The sequence below is a fragment of the Carassius auratus genome, chromosome 7, assembly GCF_003368295.1.
Source record: "Carassius auratus strain Wakin chromosome 7, ASM336829v1, whole genome shotgun sequence".
Taxonomy (NCBI): domain Eukaryota; kingdom Metazoa; phylum Chordata; class Actinopteri; order Cypriniformes; family Cyprinidae; genus Carassius; species Carassius auratus.
In genome coordinates, this window is record NC_039249.1 from 2,618,384 (window position 1) to 2,638,656 (window position 20,273).

Here is a 20,273-nt window from a genome sequence, read left to right on the forward strand (position 1 = left end):
TAAAAAAAAAAAAGCACTATTATCTCAGGGTGCTGATTTTTATTTTAAAATGTAATTTTAATTATTTTTATTTTTAAAATGGTAAATGGTTTGTGTTTGTAAATGGTAAATAGTTTGTGTTTCTTTTTTATTTGTTGTTTTCAGAATTACATTAACAATGTACACATGTGAATTACAATACATCTTGAAAAAAAACGACATTCAACGATTAATGAATGTAATATCCTTATTATGCAACATTCTTTCTAATAATAAATAATCAATGATATTAAATTTTGATTTCTAAAGTGGTATAAACCTATCCACATTAACTTGGTGCCACAAAATACATTTATAATAACCGCATTCTGCCCCTTAGAGAGCGAGAGAAAAAACAATACTTCATATAATGTCTTTTGATTTTTTTAATAGTAATTATTTACCGAAGATTAAGTTTCTATTTCTCCGTGAGTTTGTCGAATTCTAAGTGACGTTATGAGCTTCCGAAAATGACGTTGGATAAGGGGTTGCGTGCACGCGCGCCCGTATGTGTGTGTGTGCGCGCGTGTGTGTGAAACAGAGCGGAGGTGAAGAAGAGGAGGATGAAGCAGGGAGCGGAGGATGGGAGGAAGAGTGGTGTGAGAGAGAGAGAAAGAGAGAGGCAGGCTGGCTATCAAGGGCTCGTGTGAAGTGTGTATGTCTGGAAGGGGCTTCGATGGGAGTTTTATCGCAGCGCCGAAACAAAGACGCGATTTTTTTCCCATCCGGAGAAACATTGTAGCGGAAACTTTAAACTTTTACCCGCCAGAGCGGCAGCGCCGTGCCGGGTCCCGGCTTTGTCTCGCGACGGGGGGAAGTACGCCAGTACACGCGAGGATATAAAGAACCAGCAGCACTTTTGGATACGCGTTTTTATCCACACAACGAGATAATCCGTGATTATTGTGTTTGTTTAGGAGAGTGAGAGAATGGCGGCCAACATGTACCGAGTTGGAGGTGAGTATTATTGTTAAGGCTAACACTAGCAGCAGGCTCGCGGGGGTTAGCATTAGCATTAGCGTGAGCGGCTGTTTCCGCCTTAGTTACAATGAGCGGAACCCCGTTGCTAAGCGAGCTAGGCTAGTTTGGTCACGGCTGCATTTGGGTTAACTCGAAATTAATTATTTTATAGGTATTTAACTCAACTTTCAAAATCACGTGGATGTGAAAACTTGGATCGGGTCGCAAGCTCGTTCTTTTGTTCTTAGTTTTGGTTCTTTAAGTAATTAGCCGCCGCAAGCAAACGAGCTAATTATAAGAGAACCCTTCCGTTAGTTTATACACCTACGATGCTTTTTACTCACTTTTTCGAGTTTCATTCAAGTTTTTTGTCGTACACGTTGCCTGAACTGTGGCATTCTGTCAAACTCTTGACAGCTCAGTTATAGGGAGTCTCACAGAACGGGATGCAAAGACTTTCACTTTTGTTACCTGTTTGAAAAGGAACGTGGTTTGTTTTTACGGATATTGGATCATTTAAACATTTGGAACTTGATGAACCTAGATTCAGAGTTCGATGAATGGTTCAGAACAGGAAAACGACTTGGGTTGTTCATAAGTGGCACTATAAGTTAACTTATTACATTTGATCACAGTTAAATACGATGCAAAAAAAATAAAAAACGAACTAGCCAAATATAAAGCATTGTTGTACAGTTCAGAATACGTGAAATAAGGAATAGAAAAACAAAAATACAAAGGCAACAAATATATTAATGTAAATAAGGAATAAAGTAAAATAAAAATGCATAATATATAGTTACATACAAGTAAACAATGTCACATAAAAATTCAATATTTATAAAGTTACATAAACTTAAAGAGCTTTAATTTATTATTTTCATATATATATATTTAGAAGCATTCTAATGTTTAAAAGGGCTTCATAGCACATTGTGAAATAAACTTCAAAAGGTAATACATAAGGGGTTTGCTTTAGTCATTTTTGTCTTTTGCCCCACAAAAAAGTTGTTTAGAAAGTAGTAAAAAAAAATGAATAAATAAAAACATAAAACATGTATATGTTAAGGTAAAATATCATAAGGTTCTGAATGTAGAGTTTTGTGGGGGGTTTTATTTATTGCTTATGTCCACATAAAGATCCAAAAAAAAAGGGCAATAATAAATTAAAAAAGTTCAGTAGCTTCCACTGTAAGTTTATCTTTGGGTTGTGACTAATTTCTGTGCTCATGCATGTGCCGATGTCATACGATAACATAGGGTGTATTCACACCTGTCTTGTTTGATTCGATTGAATCAAGTTTAAGTTCTCATGTTCGTTTCCTCCTTGGTGGAGGCAGATGTGAGTAATACAGCAATTGCATTTTGGTGCAGGACAAACAACCGTACCGAGACCCAGCTGAAGAGGTGGTCTCGGTCTGGTTCCAAACAAATTCTGCTATGGTTGAATGGAGGAACCAATGAATGAATAACTTTATTCACATGTGTGGTTTTGTCTACGATTTCTGGTTAACTTGCAAAAAAGAGTGGTGTGAAAGCAAACCGCACCAAAAAAAAAAAAAAATCAACATTGTATTTGGTCCAGACCAAAGCAAGTGAACTAGTGGACTTTTCTGGTGTGAAACTGTGAATACACCTATAGTTGCATCTATTTCAAATGCAGTTTTTATTATATGAAGATACCCATCAGACTACTGTACAGTGTCATGCATTCGCATCCTTTGTCAGGGAGATGCTCCTCACTGTGCATTCTAATGCAGTTTACCTTATAATGATATTGTATGTACATTAGCATCATCGACTCTAGCATGACATGTGACCATGCGCATTATAGTGCTTTTATTTTCTTAAATCCCAGAGTTGGCTGTAAATAGGTCACGGCAATCAGGCTGTGTTGCTTTAGCAGATGCAGCTGATTGCTTTATTGCAGTTGCAGATTAAACAGGCAGGGTTTGATGGGACGTTCTTGAGGAAAAACTCACTTATTACACGCTTGTCAAGATCTATTAGAGTTTATGGCTCAAGACTAGGTTTAGAGGAAGGCGAAGTCTGCGTCTGCTCAAAACAGTCGTTTTAAATGTTGTATACAATTAAGATTCTGGCCGTCATACTATGTAGTAGGATTGTATTGTAATGATGGTTTTTCTTAGATTTTATTGCTCTGTTTGCTAGTGTTTTGGTAGATGCAGCTGCAGGTTTAAGTCATTGAACTTGACCTCCTATTCTGGCCTCGAGCTCTTGCGTCCCTACATTTTATGACTAAATGCTGTTTACCTGTTTGATCAGAGTGTTTTTTTGTCATTGAGCTTCCTAGAATGCATTAGTGACAGGCCGACATCTCACCCAATATCTGCTGAATAGTGCTAGACCGATATATTGCCAGGCTGTATTATTAGACGATATTTGACAATTTTGAGAAAACTGGTATCTGGTATACCAATAACTGTCTCTTCTGCTGTATCTGTATCTGCTTGAAAATTCTGTTTTCTAAATTGATGGGGTTTTTTTATGATTTGCCTGAGGGTTTCAATTTTTAAAAATCTTTTAACTATCACAACTTGAACTTCTGAGACCTCCCTTTCCATTCATTTAGTCCATATAAACTCCAATTGTTTCTTATAATAGACTGCTACCTCACATTCAAACCTTCTCAATGGATAATACATGGTTTCTGTTTTTATTTTGTAGTGAATCACTGGGATCTGATCATATATGCACAATGCCAAATTCCAGCATCACACAACAACACTTAATATGAAGTGAAGATAATCTGATATGCTCTTCTTGCCAGAGTCCATTGTCTCTTAAACACATTTTTATTAAACTGTGTTGGCTTAAGTTCTTCTATGAAATGATATTACCTGGAGGACACTCTAAAATAAATTCTAAACAAAGTTAATCCTAAACCTATTTTAGAATTTCTATCTAAAGCAGGTTTTAAATTGCTCTTTTACACTATTTCAATATGTTACACACCATGAAAACAGCCAAGAGAGCTGGCATGGTGTTAAACAACCAACCAATAGTCTTTTGTAGTGCATTTTAAATGTGTCAAATTTTAATTTCAGAATTGTTCTCTCGTTTGCAGTCATTAAATTGTATGCATATATTGGCATTATATACCTGTCAGCTCTCTCATACACAGTCTAGATGTGTTTATTGGCAATGGGTTGTTAAATGTCTGTATTGGTTGACCAGTAACATACATGTTGTGTTATCATTGTGTTCTGGTCACTTATCCTCATTTAACTGTTCGTTTGAATGTCGCTGTCCTACTATGCAAAAAGATGGCACAGTGTTCAATAGTTTACTGTTTCAAATGTTACTGTAACAACCCAGATGCGGAGAGTGCAGGGAGAGCTGCATCCTCGTGATGCTAAATGAAATGTGCCATGTCAGTAAATTCTCACGGCATGCATGTTTCTATCAGTGAATAAGGCTGTGTGTAAAATCAGATTGTTCTTGCATTGTAAAATAGGGAGTTTTGGAGCAAGTGGGTAATGACGGTTGAGATTAACTTGAAGAACCCATTGTATAATGTAGCTTGGTTTTTATGTTATTTGATTTCCCACATTATATCTTCATCACTGGTCTTTGAGCAAACATGAAGCATGCTAAAGGATGAGGGCTTGTCTTCTCTTTTGTGGTGCATTAAGTTCATACAAGGAAAGTGCAACCACATTGTTTGTCAGCAAGAGAGAATTGAAGTGTGTTTCATACCAGCACTATAATTGAGATGGTTTTGGTTCAGTGAAGCTTGCATTGTTTTTCACGGGGTGTTAATTGAGACCTCTAATGAAGATGCATTGAGGATACTTGTCAAGTGATGCAAATAGAAAGCTCAGCTCGCACGCATGTGGGCAAATGTATATATCGGGTGACGTTGTGTGGTCTGTTAAATGAGCATCCTGCTCTGTATGTGCATATACTGCCAGACAGATGATTCATTAAAAACACACACTGACTGCATTTAAGTCAGCATTTTGTAATCCTTTACTCTAGTAGTTGTCAACCATTGTGGGTTTTTTAAATGGCCAGTTCCTACAGGTATCTAGAACAGAGCAGATAGTTCAAGGCAAGTTGTACCTTTTATCAGTTCATGCATCATGTGCTCCCATCAAACTAGGGATGTCAACGATTAATTGATGATCAATAAGAGGTCAGTTTAAATAGACTGTAGTATAGGCCCTACTGGAAGTTTTTACTCATATGAAGAGGATGATCTTTTCCATCAATATGCAAATGCATGTGTAAAGTACAAGCCTAGTTTACATTATAAATAACAGTTTAACATTCAAATACATTGCTAAAATGGAAACATTTGGATTTGTGCCAAATGAGACATGAGCAATAACCTCCAAATAAATCTAGCCAAAGCCGCGCTCGCTCATCCTCGTCTGCACGCATGCACTGTCACAATCTAATGCACTGTATGCCGGATTTTTAAAAACAAATAGGCCTACAGGAACGCAAAAATTCTAAATCTGACATTTTTCTGAACAGAATCCAGCAGCATCAAATGAATTACTGGTCATAATAATCAATGTGAGCAACAGTGTGTTTTGCCGCAGCGGCACCGCCGATGTAAGCCGTTCTCTGCACAGCCATATGCACGCCACAGTTATGTTTGGGATCATTTTATAGTAAATGCCATAATGTCAGTTGAAAACATTGCAATTGTGTTTTAAAATACAACAACAAGCACCATGAAAACATTTAAAGAGTCGCGTTCTGTGGTCTCCGTGCGGGATAGGAGACAGTCAACAAAGTAAAATGACCTCAAATGTATGGCACGCTCTCTTCATTTTATCAAATGATCGTAATCACATCTATTCATTTTATTCAAACTAAAACCAATTTAATTCAAGTGAGAAAGCATTTTTGTGTGTGTGTGTGGCTTTAGTACATCCTGTCATGCCGGTGATCCCTTGGCTGTAATAGACGCATTTTGCAGCATTAGGGTTAACGATTAATTTATTGTTAATTTAAATGACGATCGATCATGGATATGATTTGAAAATTGACATCAAGGGAAAAAATTAATACAATTATAAAATTGTTCATTTGTGGACTGTATGGGCTTTTTTTTTTTTTTTTTGCATGTCATGTAGAATATCACAGAAATATTTGGAAACCAGAATTTGCACTGTCTATTCACAGGATGAGCATCTTAAAATGTTCAAAAGAGTATCCTGATTAACCTGAACAAAAAATTAAACCCTACCTTAGTGATGGCTAAGTAAGCCATAGGTATTTTTCCCTCAATAAGTATAAACGCTTATAGACATTTCTGGTTTGTTTGAGCATCCCAACCATCCCAAGACGGCATTATTAGCTGAATTGATGTGAGTTTGAGAAGTGAATGACTCTGTTTATCCAGAGGATTGTTCAAGAAACTTCTCATACATTGTGTTTAGTGAGGCTAGTAATGCAGAAATTACACATTTCACCTTTAAGTTTAGTTGGTCTGCTATTTTTGTCCATGTCAGTATCTCAAAGCCTCAGCGGATTTCAGGTGTCTCCGAGCACCAGATGCCATGAGCTAACAATACAGCACATCCCTGCTTGAAGAGCAGATGGCTAGACCCTGTATCTCCTTGAGGGAAATTATTGATCCATGCGGCTTAGCCTCTCTTCACTGTCTCTCTGATTGATGAAGCTCATGAACTTGGGAGAGAGACCTCCATTTTGAGTTATCCCTTGCGGCACGGCTTAAGAACATGGCTGAGCAGAGGAGAGAACAGAAAGCGTTAGTCCGATCAAAGATCAACGTTGTCTACCAGAATGAAAGTTGACCAGACCAGAAGAGAGTGATTACATAACTGAAGTGATGTGTTCTGTGTACACATTGTTGACTGTGTGTCATCTCATGTTCTCTCAATATTGACCCATACCATTGCTCGGGTCACCACATATATGGTTTGCGTTATGGAATTTCTGCCCTATAATGATTTGATTGTTCATGTGTTTAGTGATGGACTTAACATTTTTTCTCCACACCTTTGGATTTGAATACAGTACTGCTTAGATTCTGAATGGTCCTACTGATGAAATGTTACTGACCCCGTTTCAGCACTGATCAATAAGGATGCACATTATATTGGTACTATATAATTTATCAGCTAATTTATTTTTTCCCCCAACTTTAATCGATTTTGGGTATTTTGTGCATGCTTATTTTCCCACTTTTATTACGTTTCTTAAATCTGTTCACTTAAACGCATCAGTTTAGCTATTGTAAAAAAATTCATAGCCATTTTCACACTGTATATTAAAATGTTGTGACTAAATGTACTATAAATTATTCATCATTCATCAAAGGCCTCCTGTAGCGAATCGATGCGTTTTTGTACGAAAAATATCCATATTCAAAATGTAATAATCATTTTAATGTAGTTTGCGCTAGGGCTGTGCAAAAAAAATCAAATGCGATTTTCATGTGCATCTCATCAGTAAAGCCGCTACTATGATAAATATTAAATCTCCAGCACGTGCTTTCAGATGGAGCGGCATTTACTACATAGTGCCGTAGTTCACTGACAAGCTAAACAAAATCACGTTCATTATCGGCAATTAATCACCTGCCATTTTGAACACCGTTTTGCCTAGCTTGTCAGTGATCCACGGCTCTGTGTAGTAAGTGCCACTCCATCTGAAAGCACGTGCTGGAGATTTACTACTAATCTCAGGAGTGCCTTTACTGATAAGATGCGCATGACAATCGCATTGGATTTTTTTGCACGACCCTAGCTAGCGCCAATAGTTGTACATGGAAGCAGCTCTGAGCTTATGACGAATGAGGTTGGCGCTGCACATGCGCCTGTGTATCATGAAAACCAACGTTTGTTAACAGGAGCAAAGGAAGCAAAGTTTCCTTACTTTAGCAAAGGAAAACCAGCCTGTTCTTGGCTTCTATCAAAATTCTCCAACATTCTTCTTTAGCCCCTTTCACTCTGCGATTCCATAAAATATATGGGAAATTTGTTCTGGCAATTGTTCCTGGGTCGCTAGCTTTTGCCCATTTCACACTGCCAGTGATTACCCGGAATATGTGCGTGCGTTCACACACAACCCGTAAAGGTCCTGTAAAGACACGTGACATCAAGGTGTGACGTGTAATGTACGAGTCGAAAATGCTAGGCATGTTAACTTTCACTGAAGCTGGCGAACGATCTCAGCTTCAGTGTGGGAATAACTGATTTCTGCTTCATTACAGTTTGCACTTTTTTTTTTGCCTTCAAAACACTCATTTTCATTTTCAATTTTTCATTTTGGTGCATCCCTAGTACATATGTGTGTTTTTTTTTTTATATATATATATATATATATATATATATATATATATATATATATATATATATATATATATATATATATATATATATATACAGAAGAATATTAACATAAAAAAACACACACAAATTATGATTATTGACACATGATTATGATTATTATATAATAATAATTTATAATTTGTTTTTGTCTATTGCAGATTATGTGTATTTTGAAAACTCCTCCAGTAACCCGTATCTGATTCGACGAATAGAAGAACTCAACAAGGTGAGGTTGTCACATGTTAAATTATATTGTCATCATTTTTTATACAAAATGTCATGCTTTCTTCTCCTTTTTTTACTTTATGCAAGCAGATTCCTTTATTTATTGTTATCGTTTTTTTTTCCTTTGTTTATTTTGCTATGAGCTGTTTTTGACCAGGTTGACTTGTAGTGCCAATATATCAGCGTACATAATGAATCTGGTGTGTCACTGTTCTTACATCCTAGAGTCGGGCTAACTGTGATTGGGTGGGGCTTTTGATGTCCACCAATCATTTATCATACATCATCAATTGCGTGTGCAGATATTTGAACATTTACACTGAACATGGATGATTGACACATGCCAGCTCTCTGCTTATGCATTGTCACTCATAGCATCGTAACAGACTGTCTCTGTCACCTACTTCCCTCTGTTGTGCATTGCTGATGCTCAGCCATCGTGCTGTTGTCTACTGATTCACACTGGGCTGTTTGAGATGAAGATCCAGCTGAAAGAGACTTACATAATGCTGAGAATGACACAGACATTTTTCCTGGAGCAGGGATTAAAATACTTTATATAACCTCATTTTGAAGGGCTACGAAGCTCAGCAGGATGGCTAAACTAATGGAAGTGGTATCTGTGTTCAATATGTATACGTGTTAGTCAGACTTCAGTGCTGTCTTGAATATACACAACTCTAACCCACACTGTGTTGCATTAATGAGGAAGATGTGGTTTTCATTTCCATATAGAGTAGTTCGTTTTCAATGCTGGAAACTGAGTAGAACTTTAGTTATTAATAGGACTCACAACTTTTTACTTGGCAGCTTAAATATTGGTGCACTTGCATGTAAATTATAGGCAGTATCATTCAGTTCAAGTTTTATTTTAATAGTTATACTTAAATTATGGATTTTTACAAGAACATGACACGAAGACAGTAAGAGCACTTTAAGCACTTACTTTACACACTGTCTGATCTTTTTTTGTGAATGGTCTTTCTAACACAGTTTTTATTTGCATGTCTCCCTAAGACTGCCAATGGAAATGTAGAAGCCAAGGTGGTCTGTCTCTTCAGGCGGAGGGATATATCCACCAACCTGAACACTCTGGCTGATAGCAATGCAAGTAAGTATCTTACTGTTTCAGTCTCCTCTAATTCACTCCTCTTCATCATTAAAGATAAAGATACGGTGCCACTATGTAGATGTAGAAGTTCTCTAAGTTGCATCAATAATGTTTTAAAATTCTAGTAATTTGAGACATTTTCTGCTAGACTTTTATATCAACTGGTTTAATTGGTGTTTCAGACAGTAAGTGTAATCATCACAATTTTTTATTTCTTTGAGGACGGTGTTGGTTTTGTGCACTAAAATGCTATTGATATTCAAATTTGTTTTTTTATATATATTTGAGTATCTGTCAATTTCCTGTTGAAAGAACTTAAGTCCTTGAATTAATTTCACCCTGTTGTTGTTCTTCACACATACAGATAATTGTCTTTGTCCATTGTACCACACAATGAGAGGTGTAAATTCTCATTAATAATCTCAACATCGAAAAATGTCTGGAAACCGATGTCCTCTGTTGTGCTCCAATTTGAAAAACATCCTGTGTGAACGCCCTCTGAGAAATGCATCTGATGGCGTTGCTTTGATTAGTCATTCAGACAACCCACTGACTAGTTGATTTTGAAAATGTGTAGCTTTGCACATCCCTAATTATTTGTATAACACCGCTGCAAACATCCCGCATGTCTGATAAAGATTTTTTTTTAATCTCTCCTACATGCCTGAGGTAGTGGTTCATTTAGATGTAAATTTTGTGTACGTGAACTGCCATAAAACTGTCGTAATGCAATGCATTTACCTAACCATTCCAGAGTAGGGTCAGGTTTGAGCTGATGAGGTTGCATTGGCATGGGTTGGAGTTAGCATTCAAATCCTTTGCAGTCATGAGAGGTCAGTGTCTGCTTGGCTGGCTGTTTACTACTGAATGTATCCTCTTTGTCATGGCACTCTACAGCACCAGCACTGTCCTGTTACACAAGATCAGGGCTCCCATTTACATCACCTCCTCCCTTCGCTACCTTCTGCCCATCTTCCGCACCCCCCACCCCCAGCTACTCTTTGCGTATCCTCAGCTGCCATCCACCCCGTGCTCTCAGAACAAAAGAGCCTTCATGGGACCCAGCGGGCCACGGTGCTCAAAGGGTTAACACTAGGTTAACACTGTCTGGCTGCTGTCTTTGTCAAGGAGTGAAAGTGTTTATAAATGCATGTATACGTGTGCGTGTTTGGCTTTGAGAATGTGCAGTTATGATGGATTTGTCGTACATGTGTCTTGAGTGCTCGTCTGCTTGTGCATGTGTGAAAGGGAGCTTGTGGCATTTTTTTTTTAAATGCGTACTTGTGCATGGGGGGGGGTGTTGCTCAATGGGGGGATGGGCGCCTCAGGTTTATTGCACAGGGTTTCCCAGTAAAGCTGGCAGGGACGCATTGGCCAAGGGGAGAGAAAGGAGGGGGCAGGGCCACCGGGGTGGCAGGAGGGTTTAATGGAAAGAGGTGTGGTTTGATATCCCGCCCTCTTCATTGACAGGGTTTCCTTTGGCTCTGTGCAGGGGTGGAGTCCGGTCAGATCGGCTGATAAAGTCCTGCCAAGTCTCCTCACACGAGCATCTTTTAAAGAAATGTCTCTGTTAGCATTGCAAATTTGTGTTAAAGTCAGAAGTAATGTTTTGGAAATGCATTCAGTTCAAGTCATTTTGTGGTGGACCTGCATTATAATCGTTAACTTCCCTTACAAGTCAACAGTTCTCATGAAGGATAATTAAGTTACTTGTATCTGAATGAGTGTGAAATTGATCACAACCATTACTAATAACCTAAAGTGATGTGTAAACTTAAGATTTGGTCTGTGTGTGTTCTGAGAGGAAGTTGTTTCACCTCAGAATGGTTCACTCTCTCATAGTTGCGCGTGTGTATTTTAGGAGACTTTGAAGAGGAGTCCAAGCAGCCTTCAATGTCGGAACAGCAGAAACACCAGCTCAAGCATAGAGAACTGTTCCTGTCTCGACAGTTTGAGTCTCTCCCGGCCACACACATACGGTAAATACACTCACAGCGCTCACAAACATCTCTGGATTGAATGGTATAATCCCATCAGAGCTCAGACTGTATATAAGGTAATTGATTTGTAGCCATAGTCTTATTTATACCATGCATGTTCTGTCTTATTGTTTCTCTACAGAGGAAAATGCAACGTCACACTTCTGAATGAAACTGATGTTTTAACTGGCTACCTAGAGAGAGAGGTAAGAGTCCACCTGCAGGACAAGAGCACACTGTGGTTTATCATGGAGTGTCACAAAACTACCACCATCACTAAAGCCATGATTGAGAGACAAGCCATAACATGACAAGTGAATCTCATGAAATCTGTTAAAAGTTCTGGTTTTTTTTTCAGGTGTGAATTTTTTCTTTTTTTTTATGCTTTAATTTCACAAAGCTTGTTCTTAAGAACAGTTTTAAATTGTATTGATGTTTTCATAGGAATTGAAGATGTCATATGATGCAATTTCAAGTTTTCGTTTCTCTTTGGAGTGTTACAAGCGATTTGAATAAGATCCCTAAAGTTGCAAAGACTGAAGTCTCAAAGCCAAAGAGATATTATTTATAAAAGTTAAGACTTGTCCACACTCTCCTAAAATTCCTAGTTTAAACACTTTTTCAGACAGGCAAGGCATAGAGGAGAAACAATGTACTTTATGTGGAAAATGTGTTTTTTTAACATTAAACCACATAAACACATTTCATTACCCCAAATACACAAAATAATGTTCTTTTTGTTTGCAACATCATATGACCCCTTTATGATGGTAGATGGTAGAGCCAATTGTCAGCAGTCATTACTCCAGTCTTCTTTCGTGATCCTTCAGAAACATTTCTTATTATCATTGTTGCTACTTCATATTTTTGTGTAAACCATGGTACATTTCACATTATCTGATGAATAAAAATAGCATTATTTGAAACCAAAATCTTTCATAACACTATAAATGCTGAATGAAAGTATTAAAAAAACTGATCTCAATTTGAACAGTAGTGTATCGTTTTAAATTTCTTTATATTTTAGTTTTTTTTTTTTCTTTTGTTGATTTGACAAAATCTAGTTATTAGACAAGTAAACACCTTTTGTTGATTTAAAATGATCAAATGGCCAACTGCATGAAGTGTTTGTGTTTTATAATGTGTGTGTTTGTTCTGTAGGACTGCTTCTTCTACTCTCTGGTGTTTGACCCAGTGCAGAAGACTCTGCTGGCTGACCAGGGCGAGATCAGGGTGGGATCCAAATACCAGGCAGAGATCCCTGACAAACTGGCTGAAGGTCAGAAAATATTAATCTCCACGCCTTGGTATTACTAAAAAAAATTTCGTTTTGATGTTTAAAAGAAACTCCATTAATTTTCAAGAAGCTCCAATAGTGGCAATATCAGATGTCTCATGCTGAAACCGCTCCAGTGTTTACCATGTGTCCTTCGCACATGATTCTCATCACAGTATTGCATCAGTACTAAATTTTCAGCATACATTTTAGGGAGAGGTGTTGGATATTGAATGGCTAATTCAAAACTGATTCACTAATTCAAAACCAATCTTTAATACAATGTTTTCCCCACTCAACACTCATCAGTGGATTTAGACAATCGAGTGCAGGAGAAGCTTGAGACAAAGGTTTGGGATCCTAATAACCAGTTGAAGGATCCCCAGATAGACCAGTTCCTGGTGGTGGCACGGTTAGTATTTCACTCTTTGACTGTCCATCATTGCTGCTTTAAAATAGTTGTCTTCATTAGCATGATGTTAATTCAACTACTATATACCTTTAGGGCTGTTGGCACTTTTGCACGTGCACTAGACTGCAGCAGTTCAATCCGCCAACCCAGTCTGCACATGAGCGCAGCGGCAGCATCTAGAGACATCACGCTGGTGAGAGAATGAAAGCATCCAATCACAATCTCTTCCTTAATTACTCCATAAGAGCGATTCATTCACTGCCACCTCACTGAGTTTGCATGCACATTAGATATTCACACTGTCCTGTCTACCTGTAGTTCCACGCCATGGACACTCTGCAGAAGAATGGCTATGATCTCGCCAAGGCCATGTCGACACTGGTGCCTCAGGGTGGCCCGGTGCTGTGCAGGGACGAGATGGAAGAGTGGAGCGCCTCTGAAGCCATGCTGTTTGAGGAGGCTCTGGAGAAATACGGCAAAGACTTCAATGACATTCGCCAAGACTTTGTGAGTTTGAAACGCCGTACTTGAGCATGTGCTTTCATACACAACTGCACTATTTGGGAAAGCTCCGAAGATTTAAATGAATGTATTTGTTGTCATGCAGTTGCCCTGGAAGTCATTAGCTAGTGTGGTCCAGTTCTACTACATGTGGAAGACTACTGATCGTTACATCCAGCAGGTAACAAACTTTTTTTTTTAAACCTAAGTTTATCTTGATATGTGAACATTTATGCATGCATACGAATGTTTTTTAAACCATGTTTATTCCCCAGAAAAGACTAAAGGCAGCAGAGGCTGACAGCAAGCTGAAGCAGGTGTACATCCCCACCTAGTGAGTATCTAGTGGCACTGCACCTTTTTTTATATGAATTCAAGTGGCACTTTCCAAATAAAAACATCAAATCGGTGTCCATTAATAAAGGGCCTAATCTTTCTCTCTCTCTTTTTTTTTTTTTCAAAAGATTACGTTTTTCAGGCTGATTGAGTGTCTCAGGCTCATCACACTGACTGCATTTATTTGATTATAAATATTTATTTAGTGAAATATTATTACATTTTAAAATAAGTATTCTATCTGAATATGTTGGAAAATGTAACTTTTTTCGCAGATGGTATTTATTTAGTGAAATATTATTACATTTTAAAATAAGTATTCTATCTGAATATATTGGAAAATGTAACTTTTTTCGCAGATGGCAAAGCTGAAGTTTTAGCAGCCATTATTGTAGTTTTGATCCTTCAGAAACCATTAGAATATGCTGATCTGCTTCTCATTTCTTCTCCGTGTTGAAAACAACTGCTCAATATTTTTGTCAAAACTGTGATAATTATTTTAAGATCTTTTGATGCATAGAAGTTCAGAAGAACAATAACAGTGTTCTGTAACTATATAAAAATCTCTACTGTCAATTTTGAGCAATGCTTCCTTGAATGAAAACATTTTTATTTATTTTTTTACTGACCCCAGTTTTCTCAATAACACTATATTAGCACAGAATGAAAAGTAGCTATTTATCTAGTCTGTTGTTTGTATACATTTGTTAGATTAAGATATTTTTAACTTTTCAAAATGTTGTCCTTTCCTTCAGCACCAAACCCAACCCCAACCAGATCAATGCACCTGGAAGTAAACCTGGCATGAATGGTGCCACTGGCTACCAGAAAGGCCTCAGTTGTGAAAGTTGCCACAGTGAGTGAACTCAAGTATTTAAATAGAAGCTCAATTATTCCTCTGCATTATAATGTATGCATTGATCTGTGTGACAGCTGCTCAGTCCCAGCAGTGGTACGCATGGGGACCTCCCAACATGCAGTGCCGACTATGTTCATCCTGTTGGATTTACTGGAAGAAGTATGGTGGTCTTAAGACCCCTACTCAACTAGAGGGCGCAACAAGAACTGGCTCAGTATGTAAACCCTGTGTTTGTTTGTTTTTTTATGTACCTGTTTACTGTATTTTAAAATATCTAATGCATACAAAAATCAACAGTGAGAAATTTTGTTGGTTTCATTCGTATATTGAATATTCAGTCATATATCTTTCCAATAGGATGCAGCTCCACGTGGTCACATGACTCGCCAGGAGGTTCAGGGCATGTCCCCGTTTACCAGCAGCGCAGGGAGAGCTAAACTTCTGGCTAAAAATCGGCAGACCTTCATCCTGCAGACCACTAAACTCACTCGAATCGCCCGTCGGGTGTGCCAGGACATCCTGCAGTCCCGCCGAGCAGCTCGACGCCCCTACGCTTCCATCAATGCCAATGCTGTCAAAGCAGAGTGTGAGTATTCAACTGCTAACACACAAACTTGTTTTCTCCCTCAATTTTTATGCAGTAGCATAAACGTGTTTTTTATCTCCAGATTTTTTTGACCGTTTCTTTTTCTCTTTTTAGGTATGATAAGACTTCCTAAAGCAGCAAAGAGTGCTGTGAAGAACCGCCTTATTCCTCGACCATCCCTCATCAGTATAGTTAAAGAATTGGGTATGGCTTCAGTCTTGAATCAAAGCCAAAATAGGGATTGAAAAACATTTTGACATGGGGGAAAAATGAACTTGTATTGTCTTTATTGATGAGACATAAGTCAACTGTTTGGCATAATGTTATATTTGAAAGCGGATCATTTGGAGTGATTGTGATTGTTTTAATCTTCAGCTGTTCAAGCTCCTTTGAAACTCAAAGCCCCTCGAGGTGCTCCAACCCCTATCAACCGTAACCAGGTTAACCAGCCTCGGAGCGCGTCCGCCCTACTGGGCAAGAGGCCCTTCGACAATGTGAGTATCACATACAAAGACACATTAACCTTCCCGCAGGTAGAAAACAGTGTACACAGATCTAAGCACTCTCATTGGCTGCAGGCTGGAGGTAATTCTTTGTCCACCAATGGAAGACCGTTCGCATTGGGAATAAGAGCAGCCACCCAGTCTGTCATTAAGAGGCAGAAGGTCAGTCAAGGAGATGCTCCGAACCCAGTGGTGTTTGTGGCTACGAAAGACACCAGGTAAGTTTCCAAAACATCCCATCCACATGTTGTTGTTTTTTTTTTTTGCTATTTCCTGAGACTAATTCCACGTATATGTGGTTTACAGAGCCCTGAGGAAACACCTCACTCAGGCCGAGATGAGGCGGGTGGCCAGAAAACCACACCTCCCGGTCAGAATCAAACTTCCTGTGCCGCCCCGGCCACTTCCCATACCCATCATACCCTCCAGCACCAGCGAGCCAATCGTGTTGGAGGACTGAGCGATGTTCCAGTAGACCACATCCATTGCCAGAGCATGTTATACCCGCCATCTTTATTCCTCGTCTTCTGTTGTCCCCCCAGATCCCATACGCACACCACGCTCACGTGCTCGGGATGATGACATACCGCTTACTCTTACACCAGCATACACCACTCTTCATTGCGTTTTACTCCCAGTGTTATAGTTTAAGGGTTCGGTGCCCTGCTGTCCCGTTGCTTTTTTAAATTGCAAATCCTTTTAACTGTGTAATTGAAAGCAAATCATGTTCATTCTAAGATGGTGGAAAAGCACACTTTATTTTTCTCCAGTTCTGTCGTTATTTGTATAAATATTAACAGGATTTTCAAGAGTTTGATTCTTGCGTGTATGGAAAGTGGGATTTAAATGTGTGAGGGAGTACATGGTCTTTTTACCGTCATTTTCTTAATTTCTTAGGTTGCTTATGTTAAAAACATAAATCACCCTTTTTCATGCTTTATAGACAAATAAATGATTGCGCTTGCTCATTTTATTTCAGCCAGTACTTGTGGTTCCAGCCTTTTTCAGGCCTAGCTGAATTGTGGAAAGATGGTGTCATGAAATGCATTGCAGCAAAAGTATCGCTTGCTTTACAGCAGATCTGCAGTCGAGTTGGTGTTTATTGATAGCGACCTGGTTTCTCAAACTTTTTTTTTTTGTGATCATGAATCCAAATCTCCTGCAGTGTAGCTACTCCAGTCAGTGATATTTGAAGGTCCTGTAGGTCTTAGTATGAAACCACGTTTGATGACTTAGGAAGGCTTCTGGTTGTAGTTAAGTGTTGAAGGTGTTCATGAATGTAAGGCGAATCTTGGTTTGAGGTGGTTGGATGTCGCAATCAGTTTGGCCTGTTTTGTACCTCAATAATTGAGCCTTTTCCATATGACATCATGAACAAAGCCATAAAAGTTTGTTTTCCATGTCTGTTCTTTTTCCAAACATGTTAACGCACTCGCATTTGTGTTGTAAAGGTCTTGTGGGCTACTGGGAAGCTATTGTTAGCAGTTGTAGATAATGAGAGGGAAGAGATGTTTTTCTAGTAATGACTCGATTATAGGCTGATATTGATGCATATTTCCCCCTCAGGTTTTTTTTTTTTTTTGTGTGTGTGTAAACTGGATCCAGTGAGATGGAAAAAAAATGTTTTGGAGTTTTCTTAGACATGGCTCAACTATAGGCTGATATTGATGCATATTTTTGCCTTATGATTAAGCTTTTTCTTTTTGAGCTGAACGGTTGGGCTCTTTTGACAGACTTCCTGGCTTGTTGAGATTAGTCAACACAAAATTTCATTGTAAATCGTTCCCCCGATTAGGGGTTTTGTAATGTTTCTTAAACAAATGGAGCGTGCACTGCACACTAAAGAACACCAATAAATGTTAACATGTCCCCTTTTAATTGTCACCCGTTTTTTATGAAGTGGGTTCGTTACCCCACAATGTTTTGGCAAAGCTTGGAAAATAAAAAAAGGGAAAGAAAAAAAAACGTTAACATTGATCTCCATTGTGGGATAGAGTTTGGGGAGGGAAGACTGGTTGATTTTAGGGTTTGATTTCAAGGATGTGAAGGATTTCAGTTTTGTATATCAATGAGAAATATCTTTCAACTCACAACTCAAACTTTTTTTTTTTAATATTCCAGTGTCTCTGTATCCTTTAATGTATCTTGTGATAAGAAAATAAAGATCTTTTGTTTGTGGTCCTGATCAGACAGTGTTTCATGTTTCTTTAGAGCCGCTACAAGGGTAATGATTTATTTACACTTGCAGTGGATTTTATTCATGGTAGACACCATATTTGTTTTATGGGGGGTTTTTTGTGAATGAAAATGAGGCTGTAAAGTGTGAATGTCTGGTTGGTTTTACAGTTTTGTAAATTTGGAGGATTTAGCCGATGTAACATTGAAAATGCATATTTCCAAATAAATGCAATTGCCTCATTTTCATTCATAAAAAAATTAATCTGGTGTCAAATAAAGACCTGCCAATGAATGAAAAAAATAAAATTGTCATTTGCACCCACAATTAGTTTTATCTTTCTTGAGCTGACCATTAAAATATATATTATAGAGAGTTTCTTCCCCATTTATTTTCACAGTATTTCCCCCCATATAATGTAAGTTAATGGGCTCCAGCAACTATTGTCTTCTATGTTCAACTGAAGAAAGAGGAACAGTGTACAGGTTTAAAACAACTTGAGGGTGAGTAAAAGATAACAATTTAAATAAAAATAATTATAAAAATAATTCAGCACATTATCAACTGCTTTACTGTTGATTTTATAAATTAAGATCAAGCTTTAAAACTTGTTTATTATTGGGTTGCCGAATAACAACTTAATGTAGCACATTATGGAAAGCCCTTTTAACATTAACTTATAAACTACTAGTATCTGTTTTCATTGCTTCTAGCATGCTACTACAAGGATGTTGATCCAGGAACATGTACTTGATGAACTCACACTCACCGTTCTTCAAGCCATCTCAGGTTTCTTTATAAGAATAAATTAAATCTGAAATCCAGTGCTAAACAACATAGCATTTATCATTGAAGTGGCCTGATTCTGTTTAATGAAACAAACCATGTCAGATCACATTAGTAAAAATATCTCAGTATGCTTTTGTTTGACAACAGGTTTGTAATTTTTTGTAATTTTTTTAATGTTAACCAATTACCAAGATAAGCTAACATACAAAGCCAGTTATCACTACTTAAAGTTTTTTGGGTGATAGCATCAATATGTTAGTCTTAAGTTGTTAGTCAAAACAGTGGCAAAATTCGCATTTAGAAGATATAAACATGCAAAGCTAGCAGTTCATCTCTTCATCTTCTAAAACGGCTCAACGGATTTCTTGATGTCACATCATACTTCATGTTCTCATCAAATCTTCTGATCAATCAAATGCTCTCTAGAATCCGAAATACCCTCCTCCTGCTCTATAAATGTAGACGCTGAAGTGCCGGCTGAGATCAGTCACTTGTTCACAGTGTAGTATTTCCTGTACAGTGAATGCCTCCTAGTGCACAGCGGATCTCCAAAGAAAGTCAATGGCAAAAATTTTACATTTGTTATTAGTGACAAAATACAACTGTCACTAGTCAGTATTGAATTCAGTACTAGTATCTAGTAAATGAGTACTAGTTTTTGATCAGTCGGTACAAAAAAAAGAGAAAATGTTATGGTACCAGAAGTACCGGTGGTGCTGAGTACCTGGATAACCTGGTCTTGATTTGCTATAAAAGTGCGAGTTTGTGTTTCCCATACATTTTTTTTTTTTTTTTTTTTTGTGGCGGTCTGCCACAATATCAGAACTGACAGCCACAAATAGATTTTCCAAAAGGCTTTGACTTCTTGAATAAACATCAGCAATGCACGAGTCAAAGACGAAGATACTAGTCCGGTTTATAGATTAAATGTTAAAACGTCTTGCCATAAGCACATTAATATCAAATTCTACTTTACTCGTCCAATCAGTCAAAACTTTCACATTCAATATATACACACACACACACACACACACACACACACACACACACACATATACATATATATATATATATATATATATATATATATATATATATATATATATATATTCATAACGTTTAATATAGCATTATAAGCGTATTTGAAATGACAAAATTAGCTTGTTACCTTTTAAAGTCAGTGGGGTAATTTAAGATTGTAATGGCCC

General features: G+C 37.8%; 1 protein-coding gene across 1 annotated transcript; it reads left to right on the top strand.

The window, feature by feature from the left end:
• Positions 1–538: 538 nt before the first annotated feature.
• On the top strand, positions 539–18,289 carry mta2 (metastasis associated 1 family, member 2). The gene is made up of 18 exons (XM_026266587.1): positions 539–975; positions 8,471–8,538; positions 9,555–9,648; positions 11,510–11,627; positions 11,770–11,833; positions 12,789–12,906; positions 13,213–13,315; positions 13,409–13,508; positions 13,634–13,822; positions 13,923–13,997; positions 14,092–14,150; positions 14,908–15,008; positions 15,086–15,225; positions 15,369–15,597; positions 15,712–15,801; positions 15,973–16,091; positions 16,176–16,318; positions 16,407–18,289. Exons 1-18 carry the CDS (start codon positions 948–950, stop codon positions 16,558–16,560), a joined length of 1,992 nt encoding a protein of 663 aa, XP_026122372.1. The 5' UTR covers positions 539–947; the 3' UTR covers positions 16,561–18,289.
• The last annotated feature ends 1,984 nt before the right edge of the window (positions 18,290–20,273 follow it).

What these genes read in the sequence shown, in the direction of transcription:
- mta2 (XM_026266587.1), top strand. Translation starts at nt 948, where the DNA reads ATGGCGGCCAACATGTACCGAGTTGGAG. An exon ending in CTGGCTACCTAGAGAGAGAG is followed by an intron (nt 11,834 to 12,788) that starts GTAAGAGTCCAC and finishes TTTGTTCTGTAG; the next exon opens with GACTGCTTCTTCTACTCTCT. An exon ending in CAATGCTGTCAAAGCAGAGT is followed by an intron (nt 15,598 to 15,711) that starts GTGAGTATTCAA and finishes TTCTCTTTTTAG; the next exon opens with GTATGATAAGACTTCCTAAA.